This window comes from Trichomycterus rosablanca, chromosome 10 (assembly GCF_030014385.1).
Source record: "Trichomycterus rosablanca isolate fTriRos1 chromosome 10, fTriRos1.hap1, whole genome shotgun sequence".
Lineage (NCBI taxonomy): Eukaryota > Metazoa > Chordata > Actinopteri > Siluriformes > Trichomycteridae > Trichomycterus > Trichomycterus rosablanca.
Window position 1 is genome coordinate 32,536,102 of NC_085997.1, and position 21,668 is coordinate 32,557,769.

The following is a 21,668-nucleotide window of genomic DNA, read 5'->3' on the forward strand; positions in this document are numbered from 1 at the left end:
CTGAGAGCTGGAGCTGTAGAAGCAGCAATGAGTGATCAACATGAATAAAAGACTGACAGCAGAAGGCCAGAACCATGATTTTTGGGCTGGATTATGAGTGATGAGTGTTATTATTGCATAATAACACAGCTTAACTCCCATGACTAAATAAAAAAATGAAGAAATAAATTGTACACTAGTAGTACAACCCCAAATCAGAAAAAGTTGGGATGGCATGGAAAATGCAAATAATAAAAACACAGAGTTTCTTACATTTACTTTGACTTTTATTTGATTGCAGACAGGATGAACCTGAGATTTTTCATGTTTTGTCTGGTTAACTTCATTTCATTTATTAATAAACCTCCATTCCTGCATTTCAGGCCTGCAACACATTCCAATTTAGTGCTAGTAATAAGGTGAAAAAACTAAATGATGTGATTTCAAGCAGGTGATGTTAACAGGTGATTGTAATCATGGTTTGGTACAAAAGCAGCATCCAGGAAAGGCTGAGTCTAATGAGTAAATATGATCAGAGGATCTCCAGTTTGTCATCAAATGTGTGAGAAAATAATTGAAATGTTTACAATGTACCTCAAAGAAAGATTGGAAGGGATTTGCATATTTCTCCCTCTACAGTGCATAATATTATTAAACCATTCAAGGAATCGGGAGGAATTTCAGTGCATAAAGGCCAAGGGCGCAAGCTTGTTGGGACAGTAAAGCATTTAACACTTTGTAATGTTGCCATTCCTTTTCACCACACTTAAAAGATGTTTTGGCACCAAGGATACCAAGTGATTTCGTGTTTCAGCTTTCATTTTGTCCCGTTCTTTCTGCAAACACGTCTTAAGATGTGTAACAGTACGGGGTCATCGTCACACTGTCATTTTAAAATCCTCCACACATTCTCTGTTGGGGACAGGTCAGGACTGCAGGCTCTTCTTCCGCAGCCATGCCTTTGTAATGTGTGCAGCATGTGGTTTTGCATTGTCTGGTTGAAAAATGCTGGACGTCCCTGGAAAAGATGACGTATTGAAGGCAGCACATGTTACTCTAAGATCTCAGTGTACTTTTCTGCATTAATGCTGCCGTCACAGAAGTGTAAATGACCTTTGCCAAGGGCACTGGCACGACCCCATACAATGACAGACCCTGGCTTTTGGACTTGTTGCTGATAACAGTCTGGATGGTCCTTTTCATCTTTGGTCTTTTTTTTTTTTCCAAAAAAGACCTGGAATGCTGATTCATCTGACCACAATACAAGTTTCCACTGTGTGATGGTCCATCCTAGATGCCGCTGAGCCCAGAGAAGTCCACGCCGCTTCTGGACATGGTTAACATAAGACTTCTTTTTTGCACAGTAAAGTATTAAGTGGCATTTGTGCATGTAACTCTGTATTGTAGTGCTTGACAAAGGTTTGCTAAACTATCCCTCACCCATGTGGTTATATCAGCTATTGTTGAGTGATGGTTCTTGATGCAGTGCCGTCTGAGGGATCGAAGATCACAGGCGTTCAGCTTAAGCTTGCACCCTTAGCCTTTACACACTGAAATTTCTCCTGATTCCTTGAATCATTTAATGATATTATGCACTGTAGAGGGAAAATATGCAAATCCCTTCCAATGTGTTGCAGGCCTGAAATGCAGGAATGGATGTTTATTATTAAGAAAGATATCCTTTATTTGTCATATATACATATACAGATGTACAGTACAATGAAATTCTTTCTTCGCATATCCCAGCTGGTGTTGGAAGCTGGGGTCAGAGCGCAGGGTCAGCCAACTTACGGCGCCCCTGGAGCAGACAGGGTTAAGGGCCTTGCTCAAGGACCCAACTTCATTAAATGAAATGAAGTTGAGCAGATAAAACATGAAATATCTTGGGTTCAAAATGTCTGCAATCAAATAAAAGTCAAAGTAAATCTAAGGAACACTGCATTTTTATTTTACTTGCATTTTCCATACTGTCCCAACTTTTTCTGATTTGGGGTTGTATTTAAAACATAATTTAAAGTGACTTTTACCTAATTTAAAATGGGAAATCACTTTCAATTTATTTATTAGAATTTTAACGTCAAGTTTTACACACTTTGTTTCCATTCATGACAGGAATGGTAATTACAGGTTACACAAGATTCATCAGTTCAAGTTTAATGTCAAACACAGTCATGGACAATTTTGTATCTCTAATTCACCTCACTTGCATGTCTTTTGATTGTGGGAGGAAACCGGAGCTCCCAGAGGAAACCCACACAGAAAGGACCCAGACCACACCACCTGGGAAATGAACCTGGGACCTTCTTGTCGTCTTGTGAGACGACAGTGCTGCTCAAAATCCCTTTTAAAAATGTAACACTATTTTTTTTAAACATATTGGACAAGGTGGCTCTGTGAATAGCATAGTTGCCTCACAGCAAGAGGGTCCCGGGTTGATTCCCAGGTGGGGCGGTCCGGGTCCTTTCTGTATGAAGTTTGCATGTTCTTCCCATGTCTGTGTGGGTTTTCTATGGGTGCTCCAGTTTCCTCTCACAAGTCCAAAGATGTGCAAGTGAGGTGAATTGGAGATACAAAATTGTCCATGACTGTGTTTGACATTAAACTTGAACTGATGAATCTTGTGTAACCAGTAACTACCTGTCCTGTCATGAAGTCCAAAGACATGCAGTCAGGTTAACTGGAGACACTAAAGTCCCCCTAAGTGTGTGTGTGTGTGTGTGTGTGTGTGTTGACTGGTAACCTGTCCAGGGTGGTTCCCAAATTTCACCAGGTACCCACCACAACCATGAATTGAAGTGGTAAACCAGACAATGAATGAATGAACATACTGGACACCTTTAAGAACTCATGGTCAAATGCTCCTTAAAAACATTCATTAGTGAGTAAAATTCTTTTAACTGATTTATTCATTCATGTCATTTAGGAATAGTCTATATAAAAGAATCACTTCTTCATAAAGAAATTGTGTAGAAGTCTGGAGCAAATCACTCATCTGATGACATTCTTCACAAAGATTACGACGGGTAAGCCGTTATGTAATTTTTCTTCATTCACTTCTGCCTTCCTACGCTCCCTCCTGACAGCAATAACTGAAAGAAAATCTGACATTCTCCTGCCTGAAGAACAGACTACAGAAATAATTCAATTACCATTTCAGCCAATTAAGAGATTTGGTCACTAAGTGCATTTACATGCACTGAACAGACACATGCCCAGCAAAACGTCAAATGCGCTGAAATCTGATTACCGGGTTTACAGGAGTCGGTCAGTAATCTGATTTCTCGGATTGTTGACATTTGGTGAAGCTTTTACATTTTTTAGAGAGGAAGAATTGTTACTTTTTAAAGTCCAGCGATGTTGATTTACTGGCTGAGTAGCTCTGATATGTAATTATTTCATATCTAGAGAGTTTATAGGCAGCACGATATTGCAGTTGCTGGATGGTCTGGATGTCGACCAGTACCGGTATATAAAGGCTATTTCAGAATTAGATTAAATAAACATATACAGATTCAAACCTAATAGTTATGATATTCATTGTTTGTTAAACAAGCAGCACGGTGGCTTGGTGGTTAGCTCTGTTGCCTCACAGCAAGAAGGTCCTGGGTTTGATTCCTAAGTGGAGCAATCCGGGTCCTTTCTGTGTGGAGTTTGCATGTTCATTCGTCCCTCAATTATTACTACTCTCTATTACTATTTTTTATATTCTTGTCTTAATCAGGGCTTAGTTTTTGTTCTGACAGTGCAGTGTAAATTAAATGGGTGATTGCTATATCACCTCCTTGTTTCTACACTCACTGTCCATTTTATCAGCTCCACTTACAGTGCTGGCCAAAAGTATTGGCACCCCTGCAATTCTGTCAGATAATACTCAATTTCTTCCAGAAAATGATTGCAATTACAAATGCTTTGATATTAAAATGTTCATTTAATTTGTCTTCAATGGAAAACCACAAAAAGAATTGTCAAAAAGCCAAATTGGATATAATTCCACACCAAACATAAAAAAGGGGGTGGACAAAAGTATTGGCACCCTTTGAAAAATCATGTGATGCTTCTCTAATTTGTGTAATTAACAGCACCTGTTACTTACCTGTGGCACATAACAGGTGGTGGCAATAACTAAATCACACTTGCAGCCAGTTAAAATGGATTAAAGTTGACTCAACCTCTGTCCTGTGTCCTTGTGTGTACCACATTGAGCATGGAGAAAAGAAAGAAGACCAAAGAACTGTCTGAGGACTTGAGAAGCAAAATTGTGAGGAAGCATGGGCAATCTCAAGGCTACAAGTCCATCTCCAAAGACCTGAATGTTCCTGTGTCTACCGTGTGCAGTGTCATCAAGAAGTTTAAAGCCCATGGCACTGTGGCTAACCTCCCTAGATGTGGACGGAAAAGAAAAATTGACGAGAGATTTCAACGAAAGATTGTGCGGATGGTGGATAAAGAACCTCGACTAACATCCAAACAAGTTCAAGCTGCCCTGCAGTCCGAGGGTACAACAGTGTCAACCCGTACTATCCGTCGGCGTCTGAATGAAAAGGGACTCTATGGTAGGATACCCAGGAAGACCCCACTTCTGACCCAGAGACATAAAAAAGCCAGGCTGGAGTTTGCCAAAACTTACCTGAGAAAGCCAAAAACGTTTTGGAAGAATGTTCTCTGGTCAGATGAGACAAAAGTAGAGCTTTTTGGGAAAAGGCATCAACATAGAGTTTACAGGAAAAAAAACAAGGCCTTCAAAGAAAAGAACACGGTCCCTACAGTCAAACATGGCGGAGGTTCCCTGATGTTTTGGGGTTGCTTTGCTGCCTCTGGCACTGGACTGCTTGACCGTGTGCATGGCATTATGAAGTCTGAAGACTACCAACAAATTTTGCAGCATAATGTAGGGCCCAGTGTGAGAAAGCTGGGTCTCCCTCAGAGGTCATGGGTCTTCCAGCAGGACAATGACCCAAAACACACTTCAAAAAGCACTAGAAAATGGTTTGAGAGAAAGCACTGGAGACTTCTAAAGTGGCCAGCAATGAGTCCAGACCTGAATCCCATAGAACACCTGTGGAGAGATTTCAAAATGGCAGTTTGGAGAAGGCACCCTTCAAATCTCAGGGACCTGGAGCAGTTTGCCAAAGAAGAATGGTCTAAAATTCCAGCAGGGCATTGTAAGACACTCATTGATGGTTACCGGAAGCGGTTGTTCGCAGTTATTTTGTCTAAAGGTTGTGCTACCAAGTATTAGGCTGAGGGTGCCAATACTTTTGTCCGGCCCATTTTTGGAGTTTTGTGTAAAATGATAATTGATTTGACTTTTTTTTCATTCTCTTTTGTGTTTTTTCATTGCAAGCAAAATAAATGAAGATATTAATACCAAAGCATTTGTGATTGCAATCATTTTCTGGAAGAAATTGAGTATTATCTGACAGAATTGCAGGGGTGCCAATACTTTTGGCCAGCACTGTACCATATAGAAGCATTTTGTAGTTCTACAATTACTGACTGTAGTCCATCTGTTTCTCTGCATGCTTTGTTAACCCCCTTTCATGCACAGGACCACTACAGAGCAGGTATTATTTGGGTGGTGGGTCATCATCACCATATCAGCACAACACACACTAACACACCACCACCATGTCAGTGTCACTGCAGTGCTGAGAATGATCCACCACCTAAATAAAACCTGCTCTGTAGTGGTCCTGTGGGGGTCCTGACCATTGAAGAACAGGGTGAAAGCAGGCTAAAAAGGTATGTAGAGAAACAGATGGACTACAGTCAGTAATTGTAGAACTACTAAGTGCTTCTATATGGTAAGTGAAGCTGATAAAATAGACAGTGAATGTAGAAACAAAGAGGTGGTTTTAATGTTATGGTTGATCGGTGTACATATACATATACAGTGTATCACAAAAGTGAGTACACCCCTCACATTTCTGCAAATATTTCATTATATCTTTTCATGGGACAACACTATAGAAATAAAACTTGGATATAACTTAGAGTAGTCAGTGTACAACTTGTATAGCAGTGTAGATTTACTGTCTTCTGAAAATAACTCAACACACAGCCATTAATGTCTAAATAGCTGCAACATAAGTGAGTACACCCCACAGTGAACATGTCCAAATTGTGCCCAAAGTTTCAATATTTTGTGTGAGCACCATTATTATCCAGCACTGCCTTAACCCTCCTGGGCATGGAATTCACCAGAGCTGCACAGGTTGCTACTGGAATCCTCTTCCACTCCTCCATGATGACATCACGGAGCTGGTGGATGTTAGACACCTTGAACTCCTCCACCTTCCACTTGAGGATGCGCCACAGGTGCTCAATTGGGTTTAGTCCATCACCTTTACCTTCAGCTTCCTCAGCAAGGCAGTTGTCATCTTGGAGGTTGTGTTTGGGGTCGTTATCCTGTTGGAAAACTGCCATGAGGCCCAGTTTTCGAAGGGAGGGGATCATGCTCTGTTTTAGAATGTCACAGTACATGTTGGAATTCATGTTTCCCTCAATGAACTGCAGCTCCCCAGTGCCAGCAACACTCATGCAGCCCAAGACCATGATGCTACCACCACCATGCTTGACTGTAGGCAAGATACAGTTGTCTTGGTACTTCTCACCAGGGCGCCGCCACACATGCTGGACACCATCTGAGCCAAACAAGTTTATCTTGGTCTCGTCAGACCACAGGGCATTCCAGTAATCCATGTTCTTGGACTGCTTGTCTTCAGCAAACTGTTTGCGGGTTTTCTTGTGCGTCATTTGGGCACAATTTGGACATGTTCACTGTGGGGTGTACTCACTTATGTTGCCAGCTATTTAGACATTAATGGCTGTGTGTTGAGTTATTTTCAGAAGACAGTAAATCTACACTGCTATACAAGCTGTACACTGACTACTCTAAGTTATATCCAAGTTTCATGTCTCTGTTGTCCCATGAAAAGATATAATGAAATATTTGCAGAAATGTGAGGGGTGTACTCACTTTTGTGATACACTGCATATAGTGTATACAGTGTATCACAAAAGTGAGTACACCCCTCACATTTCTGCAAATATAAATGTCCAAATTGTGCCCAAATGTGTCGTTGTCCCTCCCTGGTGTCATGTGTCAAGGTCCCAGGTGTAAATGGGGAGCAGGGCCGTTAAATTTGGTGTTTTGGGTACAATTCTCTCATACTGGCCACTGAATATTCAACATGGCACCTCATGGCAAAGAACTCTCTGAGGATGTGAGAAATAGAATTGTTGCTCTCCACAAAGATGGCCTGGGCTATAAGAAGATTGCTAACACCCTGAAACTGAGCTACAGCATGGTGGCCAAGGTCATACAGCGGTTTTCCAGGACAGGTTCCACTCGGAACAGGCTTCGCCAGGGTCGACCAAAGAAGTTGAGTCCACGTGTTCGGCGTCATATCCAGAGGTTGGCTTTAAAAAATAGACACATGAGTGCTGCCAGCATTGCTGCAGAGGTTGAAGACGTGGAAGGTCAGCCTGTCAGTGCTCAGACCATACGCCGCACACTGCATCAACTCGGTCTGCATGGTCGTCATCCCAGAAGGAAGCTGACGCACAAGAAAGCCCGCAAACAGTTTGCTGAAAACAAGCAGTCCAAGAACATGGATTACTGGAATGCCCTGTGGTCTGACGAGACCAAGATAAACTTGTTTGGCTCAGATGATAACGACCCCAAACACAACCTCCAAGATGACAACTGCCTTGCTGAGGAAGCTGAAGGTAAAGGTGATGGACTAAACCCAATTGAGCACCTGTGGCGCATCCTCAAGTGGAAGGTGGAGGAGTTCAAGGTGTCTAACATCCACCAGCTCCGTGATGTCATCATGGAGGAGTGGAAGAGGATTCCAGTAGCAACCTGTGCAGCTCTGGTGAATTCCATGACCAGGAGGGTTAAGGCAGTGCTGGATAATATGGTGGTCACACAAAATATTGACACTTTGGGCACAATTTGGACATGTTCACTGTGGGGTGTACTCACTTATGTTGCCAGCTATTTAGACATTAATGGCACGGAGCTGGTGTTGAGTTATTTTCTGAAGACAGTAAATCTACACTGCTATACAAGTTGTACACTGACTACTCTAAGTTATATCCAAGTTTCATGTCTATAGTGTAGTCCCATAAAAAGATATAATGAAATATTTGCAGAAATGTGAGGGGTGTACTCACTTTTGTGATACACTGTATATATGAAACTAAGCCTGAATGTAAAGTCGTACAAATACTTTGAGTTTGTCATCTTCATGGTGTCGAATTTGATTACTGTCAAACCTGAGTATAATTAGATTATTGTTTCATGTGTGTGTGTGTGTGTGTGTGTGTGTGTGTGAGAGAGATAGTGTGCAGCCCAGACAGGCCTTGGCCCATTCTCTGGGCCGCAGTGAGACGTGGGCTCCCACACAGATGTTCCGTGTCCTCTGACCTTAAACTGAGGCGCAGCGCTGTGTGTGTCGCAGAGGAGCCCGGCATGGGGGCGGAGAGAGAGAGAGAAAGAGAGAGGGAATAAGAGAGAGTGAGAGAAACAGAGAGAGCATGCAAGAGTGTGTGAGAAAGGGCGCACAGTGAACTACTGTAAGCTCATGTGCGTGTGAGCCAACTGTGTGGGGGTGAGCATGGATTTGTGTGTGTGTGTCTGTGTGTGTGTGTGTGTGTGTGTAAGAGAGAACACAACGTCACTGTATGTCTCTGAGAAAACATCTCTACACAGTATTAAAAGGGAACATAATGCATGTTCACTCCGGCCCTCAGAAGAGAGCTCGCTTGAGCTTTTCTCATCTGGAACATTCCGTCTGCATGAGCCGCGGCTCCATTATGCTCCACTTTATTAAATATGAATGCCATTCGCTGTACAGCGGGACAGCTTTTCATTAGCAGCACTTAAGCATGTTCGCCCAGCAGAGCATGAGCTGTGGCCTTTATCATTTTTCCTTCTAACTGAATGTGACCACAAGGATCCTAAATGAATTTATTAGAAAAAACCTTTCATGTTGTAAGAATGTTTAAAAGTGGACTAGAAAAAATACTGCATGTAAAAGTGTACAGAAAATCAACTGCACATCAGTGTAAAACCATTTAACCAATACAAGTACAACTCCAAATCAGAAAAAGTTGGGACAGCATGGAAAATGCAAATAATATAAAAACTTACTATATTTTCTTACATTTACTTTGACTTTTATTTGATTGCAGACAGGATGAACCTGAGATATTTCATGTTTTGTCTGGTCAACTTTATTTCATTTATTAATAAACATCCATTCCTGCATTTCAGGCCTGCAACACATTCCAAAAAAAATTGAGACAGTAAAGCATTTACCACTTTGTAATGATGTACCTCATTACTAGCCCTAAATTCCCCCTGTCCCAACTTTTTTTTGGAATGTGTTGCAGGCCTGAAATGCAGGAATGGAGGTATATTAATAAATCAAATGAAGCTGAGCAGACATAACATCTTGGGTTCAAACTGTCTGCAATCAAATAAAAGTCAAAGTAAATGTGAGGAACACTGTGTTTTTATTTTATTTGCATATTCCATACTGTCCCAACTTTTCTGATTTGAGGTTGTACATTTAGAAATAAGGGCGCCCAGGTGGCTTGCACACCAGCACTGAGTTTCTGAACTCCCTGGTTCGAAACTCGGTGTTGCCACCGGTCGGCTGGACGCCATCTAGCGGGCATAATTGGCAGTGCCTGTAGCAGATACTAATTGGCCACCGTATCTGCAGGGTGGGGGCCGGACTATGTGTGGGTGGGTGGGTCTTCATATGCTGTGTAAGGACCCAGATTGGCGGAAGAGACGCCTGTGCAGAATGCATGGACAAGAAGAGGAGGGCTGCGCATGTGTCGAAAGGGCCGTGTACAGTGACGTGCTCTACTTGGATGCAATCTGGTATCTCTCAGCAGCGGAAGACTAAAATTGAGTGCGCTAAATCGGGAGGAAAATGGGGAGAAAATGCATTAAAAAAAGAAATAAATTAAATGTGGATTAGAACCAATTCTAGCTAAACAAATCACATTGTTAAGTCTTGTTAAGTTAAATCTAAGTCTTGCTGGCTCAACAACAGAGCTGAACAGTGACCACCTGCAGACCAGACCAACCAACCTGACCAGATATGGGTCTGAATGAAAACCTAATGAGCTGCCTTGCTGCCTATCTGTGCACCTGCCTCAGTAGAGAGGATTCTAATAAGACATCGAACCTATAAGGCAGATTATTCTTTTTTTTATTATTTGTAATTTTTTTTGGCATTTTTCCCAATTTTCCTTCCAATCTAGTCATATCCAATTACCCAATTGCATTACACTTCCTCTCTGCTGATGTTGATCTCCGCCCTGGTTGAGGAGAGCCAAGACTGTCACACGCCCCCTCCGACACGTTTGCAGTAGTTGACTGCGTCTTTTAACCTGCACGAGGCGAGTTCATATGCGGATCAGCTTTGTGTATGCCGAGCCACACCATTATCCCTCGTTTCTGTGCAGTCGCCATCAATCAGCCAGCAGAGGTCATAACTGCATCAGTTATGAGGAATCCCCTCTGGCTCCAACCCTGTATTAACAACAGCCAATCGTTGTTCATGTAGGCGCCCAGCCTGCCGGCTAGCATAGCTGAGATTTGAAACGGCGAGTTCGAAATGTCAGCTCTGGTGTGCTAGTGTGTTTTACCGCTGCGCCACCTGAGCGCCTATATAAGGCAGATTATTCTGACGCACTAATTAGACAGAGATTACGGCGATTACGTCACTACAGTTTTAGCTTACTAAGCTAACACAGTTAGCCTCAAGACATTCAAACCAATAGGATGAGGCAGCACTTCTCTCTAGCATGCCAGCTAACGTGTCCCTCTGTGTACCAAAAACAGTTAAATTGTCACTGATGAGCCTGAATTTGTAAATAAATGACACCTGTACACCTTTAAGAAATTACAAATCAGTGAGAATTTATTTACATTTAAAAAATTCGTCCGGCATGTTTGTAATTTTTTTTGTGAGAAAAGTCATGCCGCACTGAATGCTGGGATTGCCTCAACTGCTAAGGAAGCATGCTCCCTCATTATTCAGTCAGATTATCACTCAGAATTAAGACACCTAAGTAGGCAGCATTTTAAGAAATCTAAGAATTTAAACATGCCTTCTTCTTAGGAGTGTAGTATGACATAAAATGCTGTCTATGTAGAGAGATCACTAGGTTTTCAGACAGACCCATAGAATAAATCCTGAGTATAAATCTATAAAAGAATTGTTACTGTATCGGATATTGTCAATGATCATTGTATCAAATTCCCTTCAACAAAAGTTCCTGGGAATCTGTAAGGAGTTTAACATTCTCTCTCTGTGGTCGCTTGGTGTTTCCCCCAGTATGCCGTTGTTCCCCATTTCCAAAAACATACCAGCTAATAGATTGGCTACTGCTTGTGAGTGAGTGTGTGTTTGAGTGAGTGAATAATTGTGTGTAATGTCCTGTAATGGAACGATGCCTTGTCCCGCGGTATTCCCACCCTGCATCCAGCAATTTCAGGTAGGGTCCAGACCAGTCGTGACCCTGGACAGAGTAGTGGTTATAGTGTAGTGTTTATATTAAGATAGTGATTTAGTTTAATTTTCATTATTATTAATTTATTCTGTGTAATTGACTATAAAACGTGTTGGTTCGCCTGCTAGAATGAAGCTACTGGAACTAAGTGTGAGCAGAATCATGACTTGATGTTTGTGATCACATGCTTACAGTAATGTCTGAGGGGATCTTCTGCTTCAGTAGTGTAGGTATTGTAGTACTTTACACAATAGCAATCAAATGAGATGTTTGAAAATAAGAAGATAAAATATGATGAAATTAGGGTTTTTACGAGAATCTGTCTCAGTCTTATCACGGTTAACATGAACAATGAAAAATTTCATTCCCAACTGGGGAAATTAACGTCATTTTATTCTGGAAACTCACTGATTTTATAGCTAGCTATTAAACCAAACAAATGCAGTCAATAAAAAGTCCAAAATGAAATCGGATGTGAAGACAGGTGAAAGCCCGCTGGCACATTTGGTATCCTCACCTGGGAGTACCTCCACTTCTGGCACTTGATGCTTTCAGGTTCAGGGAGGCCTTGCATCACCTTTTGCAGCTCTTGGAGGATTATGGGTTGGACCTCTTCCAGGGTTTTCTCTAGATGCTCCGTGCCAAAAGGCACACTGGTGTGGACCACCACAGAGGGCCCAGATTGTTTTGACTCTAGGGACACACAACATGGCATAAAGGTGTTTATAGACATAAATAAATACATGCACACATGAATTTACTCAAGTTAATACATGCTAAATTCATAAAGCTACAGAAAGGGCAGAAACAATACGGCCCAAACAAGATTATTTAAATACAGTTTATTTTTACCCAAGTATTTAGACTCAAAGTACTTACAACCAAATGATTATTAAATACTTCTATGCTGCCTTTTCTCTTGTTGTGCACTGACAATATTCGCTCTGTTCCTAATAGAAAGGCAGAATGATCAATACTACACTACTGTGACTTCTAAACAAGTGAGATGGTGCTTCTTTTAGAGTGTGGGTTCCTAACAGGACCTCTTTGGACTCTTGGACTTTTATCTGTTAGCAGATAATCTGATGAGCAGAGCAGGTTAGAGAGATTGGTGTGGAACAGTGACCAGACCGTTGCTTTACGGTAACAGGAACTGGTGGAACTCGAAAACCTCCTGAGCAAATTCTTTACAGACCACGTCTCTGACCCAGGCCTACTGGGAAGCACTGATTTATTAGCCTATTGTGGCTTGTACTCTCTAATGACACCTATTTAAAATTCACATATAACCTGATTGGGGGAAATAAAGCTTTATTGTGTTCAATATATGTAGCGGATGTTTGAGCAGCTGGAGACGCTGGGAGCTGGAGCAGAGCAGTCAGCACCAGGTCTGGTGTTGTAATACAGGATTCAACACTGTGAAAGGACTGAGTAAGACACACAAACTGAAAGATGTTTTTATATCTATATATAAAGGAAAAAAATATGTTTTAACTCCATGACATTATAACACTACCTTAAAGATCTTTTAATATATTTACGACATTTAGCAGACACCTTTATTCAAAGTGACTAACATTACAGTGTACAGTCTGAGCAATTGAGGGTTTAGGGCCTTGCTTAAGGGCCCAACAGCAGCAACCTGGCAGCAGTGGGGCTTGAACCAGAGACCTTTTAATTACTAGTACAGTACCTCAACATTTACATTTTCTGCATTTAGCAGATGCTTTTATCCAAAGCGACTTACAGTATACTGTCTAAGCAATTGAGGGTTAAGGGCCTTGCTCAAGAGCCCAACAGTGGCAACCTGGCAGTGGTGGGGTTTGAACTTCTGCTTACAAGTCCAGTACTCTAACCACTAGGCTACAGCTTGCCCTTAATATTTAATACAAACATAATATTCTATACAACCAAAGCAAACATTTACCATTTTGCTGTGTCCCAAACCACATAAAACTGCACTAAATAGTGCATCACCAGTGGTGTAATTGGTACTCCACAACATGCACACTGATGCTGATGTTTTCAACAGCAAATAAACCTTCAGGCTAAATAACTTGGGTCACAAGTAAGGTTTTAGAATTTGATTTTTAATTTGCAATCAATTTTAGTGATTTATTTATAGCAGCCAAACATCATAAAAAATATATTTTACTAAGAGAGGGGTCTGACCCTCCTAATTAATACTTTGACCTTCCAAAAAGAGGTAAAAACAACAGTTGGGTGGAGGGGGAACTAAAACTTCAGGCAAAACTTAGAAACCAATTCCATGGGCTCTGTTGCACCCCATGTCATGACAGTTTATGGTTTTTGTACCTTCTTTATTTTTGGTATGGAGAAACATGGACTCATTCACTGTCTTTCAGTTCATTTGAGAAGAGCTTGGGCCCAGAGAACCTGACAGTTTCTGGATAGAATTGATGTATGGTTTACTCTTTGCAAAGTAGAGTTTCAGGTTGAATTTGCTGATACAGCAGTGGACTGTGTTAATTAACAACAGGTTTCTGAAGTATCTCCAAGCCTTTTTTTGTTTTTGCACAGTAAAGTTTTAAGTGGCATTTGTGCATGTAACTCTGTATTGTAGTGCTTAACAAAGGTTCGCCTAAGTAATCCCTCACCCATGTGGTTATATCAGCTATTGTTGAGTGGCGGTTCTTGATGCAGCACCGTCTGAGGGATTGAAGATCACGGGCGTTCAGCTTAAGCTTGCACCCTTGGCCTTTACACACTGAAATTCCTCTTAATTTCTTGAATCGTTTAATAATATTATGCACTGTAGAGGGAGAAATATGCAAATCCCTTCCAATCTTTCTTTGAGGAACATTTTCTCACACATCTGTTGACAAACTGTACAGCTTTGCTTCTCAAAGACTCAGCCTTTCCTGGATGCTGCTTTAGTACCAAACCATGATTACAATCACCTGTTGACATCACCTGTTTTAAATTAAAATGTATATTTAATTTTTCCTCATTACTGGCCCTAAATTGCACCACCCTAACCTTTCGTTGGAATGTGTTGCAGACCTGACATGATGGATTAGATGTAAATTAACAAATTAAATTAAGCTGACTAGACAAAACATGAAATATCTTGGGTTCGAACTGTCTGCAATGAAATAAAAGCCAAAGTATGTGTAAGAAACACTGCAGTTTTTGTATTTGCATACTGTCCCAACTCTTTCTGATTTACGGTTGTATATTTAAATCAGTGCAAGTGGTGTTACCCACAAAGAATCTAAAGCCTCTGTTGTTTTGAATACGCTGCCGTATGAAGCTATAGGTGTGGAGGAGAAACGGGAAGTAAGTTTTTTTAAACCCTTTTAGACAGTTATTTTAATCTTAAGACCAATTTTATCTGAATAATATTAGAGCAAACCACATAATGTCACTACTCCACTTTTTATTCAGCTATTCAGCACTTACAAAGAGGCTATTCTTGCTATTTCAGCCAACTGCAGCAGGATAGGACATCCAGTTAACAGGATATAGCAGACAGGATAGAGTTTAGGCTAAGATTGCGTACAATAAACCTGAGTCTGATTTCTAAACATTTAACCTCATCTTCACTGTGCATTCATGACAGGAATGGTAGTTACTCATTACACAAGATTCATCAGTTCACAAGGTTATTATATTGAACACAGCCATGGACAATTTAGTACCTCCAATTCACCTCACTTGCATGTCTTTGTACTGTGGGAGGAAACCAGAGCACCCGGAGTAAACACACAAGGACACGGGGAGAACATGCAAACTCCATACAGAAAGGACCGGGACCACCCCACCTGGGGATCAAACCCAGGACCTTCTTGCTGTGAGGCGACAGTGCTAACCACTTAGCCACCGTGCTGCCCCATCTTTACTGTGCAAACTGATCAGTATAGTGTAATAACCACTACCTTCTACAAATCATAGAATTAAGGTCAACATTTAGCAGTAACAGCACAGACACAAATGCAAAAGTCGCCCCATACAAAATTTAGTGTCAAACCGACCAGGCACATGGAACAAAGCCAGGCGAAGAGAAGGAGGGGCGCGGGTGAGAGTGTGTATGACAGAGAGGGGTCATGGCGTGTGGGCAGTGGGGTGGCATCGTGCCTAATGCTTGAGTCATTTATTCGTTGGAGTGGGCAGCACAGGTCACAAAGTTTAGAGGGTAAATAGCGGGCTCTGAATGGAAACAATTTCATACCCTAAAAATGCTTCACATTCATTACAAGAATTCTTTATTATTTTTCAACCTAATTAATACCACTAGATCTGCATATGTGTGATTTCAGAAAAGAGCACAAAACCCGCTGTAACAGTAAAAAACTCACTGATGATGATGATGATGAAGGCCTAGAGGCAGTTTTTGAACTTAAAACTGACATTTGTTACACCCAGATGAAAATACCTGGTTAGTATTGGTAAGCTGGTATTGCACAACTCCACATTCTTTTCTCTGAAAAGCTGCCTAATGATAAACAGATGACATACAGATGTAGACCTTATTTAATTCACTCACTGTTTATTTTACCACCGCTTAATTCTGGTCAGGGTCGTGGTGGGCTCGGTTAATTGGGCGAAAGATAGGAAACACACCAGTCCATCACAGGTCAGGCCCACACATTTTTTTTTGTTTCTCCAATTAACCTGACTTCATGCGTTTGAACTTATGGGAGGAAATCTGAGCACCCAAAGAAAACCCACACGGACACAGGGAGAACATGCAAACTCCCTTCTTGCTGGGAGACAACAGTGCGAGCCTCTGTGCCACCATGCCACCCTAGATCTTTTGTGCAAGAATAATTTTATAAAAGCATCACACAAAAACAGGTTTTGAATCTTTTTACTGTAAATAAACACGTGTAAACAGGTTCTCTTTCTGTGTGTGTGTGTGTGTGTGTATAAATATATATGTTCGCTATCTACAGTCTCCATTTTATTTTCATCAACCCCTTTATCCTGGTCAGAGTCGTGACAGGTCAGGTTACACCAGGAAACACTGGGGGCAACGCATGACTACCCTGGACAGGACACCATTCCATTACAGGGCTTCAACCACCCCCTACAAGACATCATGTCTGTGTCAATGCCCGGGCAGCTGATAGCACTGCTGAGATCTAACACAGAATAGATCACTACGCCTCCCGAGCGCCCCTGCAGTCTTTAATGAATAAACTTTAAATCTACTGAAACTACTGCAAAATCACAATTGTTACAGATAAACACAAGAACTATGAAACAGACAGTAATATTAAGTTGGACCATGTCAAAACTGTTTCATTTCTTATTTAGCTCTGTTTTAACTTCTCCTTTCTTATATGTTTTGAATTATTATGCAGAATAAAAACAGAGGACCAGGCTTTACAAAACAGCATATCTAACAAAAAACTGAAAACATAAAAGCTCAGTCACTAGTTCACAATAAGTAAAATGTATTTATAGAGCTCTAAATAAGTAGAGTGACTATTCCTGAGTTTAGAAAAAATAAAATAAATCCATCTTCTACCAGCTATCTAAGGTGCAATTTCATTTCCATGTTTCCACTTTTTTTATGAACGTTTTATACTGGTCAGAGTCACGGTGGGTCCGGCTTTCCAGAATCACCGGGTGCGATGCAGTAACACATCCTTGACAGGACGCCTAAATCTTGAGGGCTCGACCACAATCTCTCCTTCCCAGACATAGCCAATCATGTCTGTATGTACACGCCCAACTGGTTGGAGATTCGAACCCTGGATCCCAGAATGCAAATTATCCTAGGGATTAAATCTTGCCTCGAATAACCAATCTCCAGTTGATCAGTAACAAATGCAGGAGCGTACACATTAAGGGCATCTTGTGTTTAACAAGAAACTTAAGTAGAAACTAAATACGACTTCAAAAGGATGCAATTCTAGTGTCTAAGCATTGTAGGGTTAGAATGTGTCTTTTTCTTTTATCAAATAATAAACCAGCATTTTAATACAGTTTCAAAGACAAAAGAGAGTCTATATGCCTTACATTTATCTGAACAGATCATACTAAAAGCTTTTGTGCTGTAATGATGATGCAGTCGGGTTTTTAGAGTCAGAGCTGTGGCTGTTTCAGCTCTCAATTTGGTGAAAGAAGAAGTAGATGAATTGGTTCCCTTTTGGGCTTTTATAAAGTGTGATAAAAATAGCCTTTAAAGAGACAGGACCAAATTGTATTTATGTAACAGCGACAGTCATGTACTCTGTCTTCGCAGTTTTAGGATTTTATTGAATGAATGACTGAAGTCAAGCTTAAAGATGCCAATATGCTAATGAACAATTGAACACCACTGAACTGTTAATGCTCTGTACATCTAAAACTACCTGTTTAATTTATATAATGGCACACAACATTGCATACACAGGGATTTCAAGTTCACTTCCATTTCTTATTTATATATCTTTCTATTTTTCTATAGTTTTTATATTGCACAAAACACTGCACTATTTAAACCCATAATGTGAATTGCACATGCCAATGTTTACACCGTTTACAGGTATGAATGTGTGTGTTAAGGAGAGAGTAAGCTGTGTGAATATCTTTATTGTATTTTTCGTGCACTGCAAGCATCCGTGTCATCAAAAACCAAGTCCTTGTATGTGTGAGCATAAAGTCTGATTCTGATTCTACTGAAAGGGGGGCTACTTTTTGCCGGGCAGCTATTAAGACTAAAGTGATATAAAGCTTACCTGCAGTATAAACAGAGCTCTGACTGCGCACATTAGACTAAACCACAAGCATTGCATGGTGACATCTGCATAGCTCTTCAAAAACAAATGTTGGTTTTGACCATATGTACAAACAATTTCCTATAATTACATTGTCACGGTCAGGAAATGTAATCCAAGAATCTTCATAAAGCAAAAGCTGCTGAATCACAGGTGACAGTGTAAATAACCAGGTAAGCTTTAGATCATCAGGGGCTTAAATGTTGCTCAGTAGCAGCATGGCAGCTTAGAAGCATGTGGTGATACGAATGATCTCTGAAGTAAATAAAAAATTCCAGCAGTTACACACAACCTCAATAAATGCATTAATCCCAGCGTGGTGCATTGTTCTGAAGACTGTTTCACAAAAGATATGACATACACTGATCAGCCATAACATTAAAACCACCTCCTTGTTTCTACACTCACTGTCCATTTTATCAGCTCCACTTACCATACAGAAGCACTTTGTAGTTCTACAATTACTAGTAGTCCATCTGTTTCTCTATATACCTTATTAGCCTGCTTTCACCCTGTTCTTCAATGGTCAGGACTCTCCCAGGACCACTAGAAAATAGGTATTATTTGGGTGTTGGATCATTTTCAGCACTGCAGTGACACTGACATGGTGGTTGTGTGTTAGTGTGTGTTGTGCTGCTATGAGTGGATCAGACACAGCAGCGCTGCTGGAGTTTTTAAATACCGTGTCCACTCACTGCCCACTCTATTAGACACTCCTACCTAGTTGGTCCACCTTGTAGATGTAAAGTCAGAGGCGACAGCTCATCTATTGCTGCTGTTTGAGTTGGTCATCGTCTAGACCTTCATCAGTGGTCACAGGACACTGCCCACGGGGCGCTGTTGGATGGATATTTTTGGTTGGTGGACTATTCTCAGTCCAGCAGTGACAGTGAGGTGTTTAAAAACTCCAGCAGCACTGCTGTGTCTAATCCACTCGTACCAGCACAACAAATCCATCACCCAAATAATACCATATACCATAAACATTGAAGAACAGCATGAAAGGGGGCTAACAAAGCATGCAGAGAAATACATTGACTACAGTCAGTAATTGTAGAACTACAAAGTGCTTCTATATGGTAAGTGGAGCTGATAAAATGGACAGTGAGTGTAGAAACAAGGAGGTGGTTTTAATGTTATGGCTGATCGATGTACATATAAAAGTTTCAAGCCTGTCATTGCTCATATATCACAAACCTGATACTAATTTATATTTGGCCAAAGAATAATTAATTATTACTACAATTAAACTTTTTTTAAAATATCTTTAAGACCATTACAACTATTAAAATGTTTATTAACCTAATGCTTTTTTTTCTCATCACTATATATGCTACCCTGTAGTCTATATGTGTCAGCTATTCCAGGCATATTAAATCAGAAAGTTCCATAAGCTCCCAGACACACTTACTGGAGCTACAAGCTAAATACATTACTGCGATGAAAGTGGAGATTAAAGCTCAGCGGCGGGGAGTCAGGGGAGAATGGCAGGGAGCCATCCAGCCTGAAAGAACACCCCAACCCAATACAAAATTTAACAGGCACACTAATGATGATGTTTTCTTCGGAACAGTGGAGTGAATAGAAGGTGACAGACCTTGTGATAAAGCTGACTTTGTCTGGCAGACCTGTGCACATATATGGTGCCCAATTTCTCTGTACAACCCACAACTACACCCACATTATAAATTTATGAATGCCAGGTCAGCAGCAGCAGCAGGTTATATATTTGTATTCCAGGAGTAGACAGTATTTTATGTTTACTGGGTGGCTGAGGTTGGATTTTGTGAAACAGTGAAGCTAATGAAGTGGTGGACCGTGGGTGTGTGTAGAGCTGGTGCTGGACCTACATTCTCTCTGCTGTCTCACATGAGTAATGAGATCGCCTCTCTGCAGGTCACACTCAGCCGGCAGCCAAGCCAATCAAAGATCCAGCAAAAAAAATCATCTCGTTCACCTCACAGTCTAAATTTTATTTCTGCCATTTATTTCAGGCTCAGTAACACCCCCTCATCAATAGCCGTGGATGATTATGTGCACCCATCGACAGTCCGGGTCAAAATGTTATTTACAGTCTGGAGATTGAGACTGAATAATTGGATCACATACATTTGTCCAAAAAAAGTTCTTTTCTGGAAGTGGAAATGTGAAAATGAGCTGGGTCAGAAATATACATACAGCAAATTTAAATTTTAGTGGTGGTGATCAAACTTCAAATACTTTCATTAAACTCTGTAGCATGGTCTCCTAATATCTGTTCAGTATGATGGTTAGTGATTGACTAAAGCTGATGACTTCTTTGGGGGTTTGTATAAATAAGGCTGTTTTAACTGCCACCTTAGACTAAGCCACAGACCCCGTCATTGCTTTTGTTGTTTGTGTGACTGTTGCTCCTGCTATTTTTAAGTCATCCTGCAACTCTATTTACATCTTCCAGCTTATAATAATTATATAATATAATTACATAACATAATTATATAATATGTTCCTAAATGATGGAATCCACTATACTATCATGGATGTTAAAATGTTTGTTATGGTTCTGTTGTTTCCATTGTAATTGTTGTTGAATGTTTGTCTCTGTAGACTACAGGTTCAGCTCCACTTATCATATAGAAGCACTTTGTAGTTCTACAATTACTGACTGTAGCCAATCTATTTCTCTACATACCTTTTTAACCTGCTTTTACCCTGTAGGTATTATTTAGATGGTGGATGATTCTCAGCACTGCAGTGACACTGACATGGTGGTGGTGTGTTTGTGTGTTGTGCTGGTATGAGTGGATCAGACACAGCAGCGCTGCTGGAGTTTTTAAATACCGTGTCCACTCACTGTCCACTCTATTAGACACTCCTACCTAGTTGGTCCACCTTGTAGATGTAGTCAGAGGCGACCGCTCATCTATTGCTGCTGTTTGAGTTGGTCATCTTCTAGACCTTCATCAGTGGTCACAGGACGCTGCCCATGGGGCACTGTTGGCTGGATATTTTTGGTTGGTGGACTATTCTCAGTCCAGCAGTGACAGTGAGGTGTTTAAAAACTCCAGCAGCACTGCTGTGTCTGATCCACTCATACCAGCACAACACACACTAACACACCACCACCATGTCAGTGTCACTGCTGTGCTGAGAATGATCCACCACCCAAATAATACCTGCTCTGTGGGGGTCCTGAACATTAAAGAACAGCATAAAAGGGGGCTAACAAAGCATGCAGAGAAACAGATGGACTACAGACAGTAATTGTAGTAATACAAAGTGCTTCTATATAGTAAGTGGAGCTGATAAAATGGAGAGTGAGTGTAGAAACAAGGAGGTGGTTTTAATATTATGGCTGATCAGTGTATGTATATATTAAATACAATAAATAGGTGCAATTTTCACAAGAAAATATATATATTTTTTTATTTATTTGCAGCA

At 40.8% G+C, this 21,668-nt stretch overlaps 1 protein-coding gene across 3 annotated transcripts in view; it reads right to left on the reverse strand.

The window, feature by feature from the left end:
* Positions 1-21,668, reverse strand: part of rnls (renalase, FAD-dependent amine oxidase) — an 89,274-nt gene that overhangs the window by 12,090 nt on the left and 55,516 nt on the right. For all 3 annotated transcript variants that reach the window (XR_010013850.1, XM_063003187.1, XM_063003188.1), the window contains one exon: positions 12,038-12,213. Coding sequence is in view for 2 of the 3 variants with exons in the window: in XM_063003187.1 (XP_062859257.1) it covers positions 12,038-12,213 (176 nt within the window). In the remaining variant the exon portion in view is untranslated. The remainder of the gene's footprint in view (positions 1-12,037; positions 12,214-21,668) is intronic.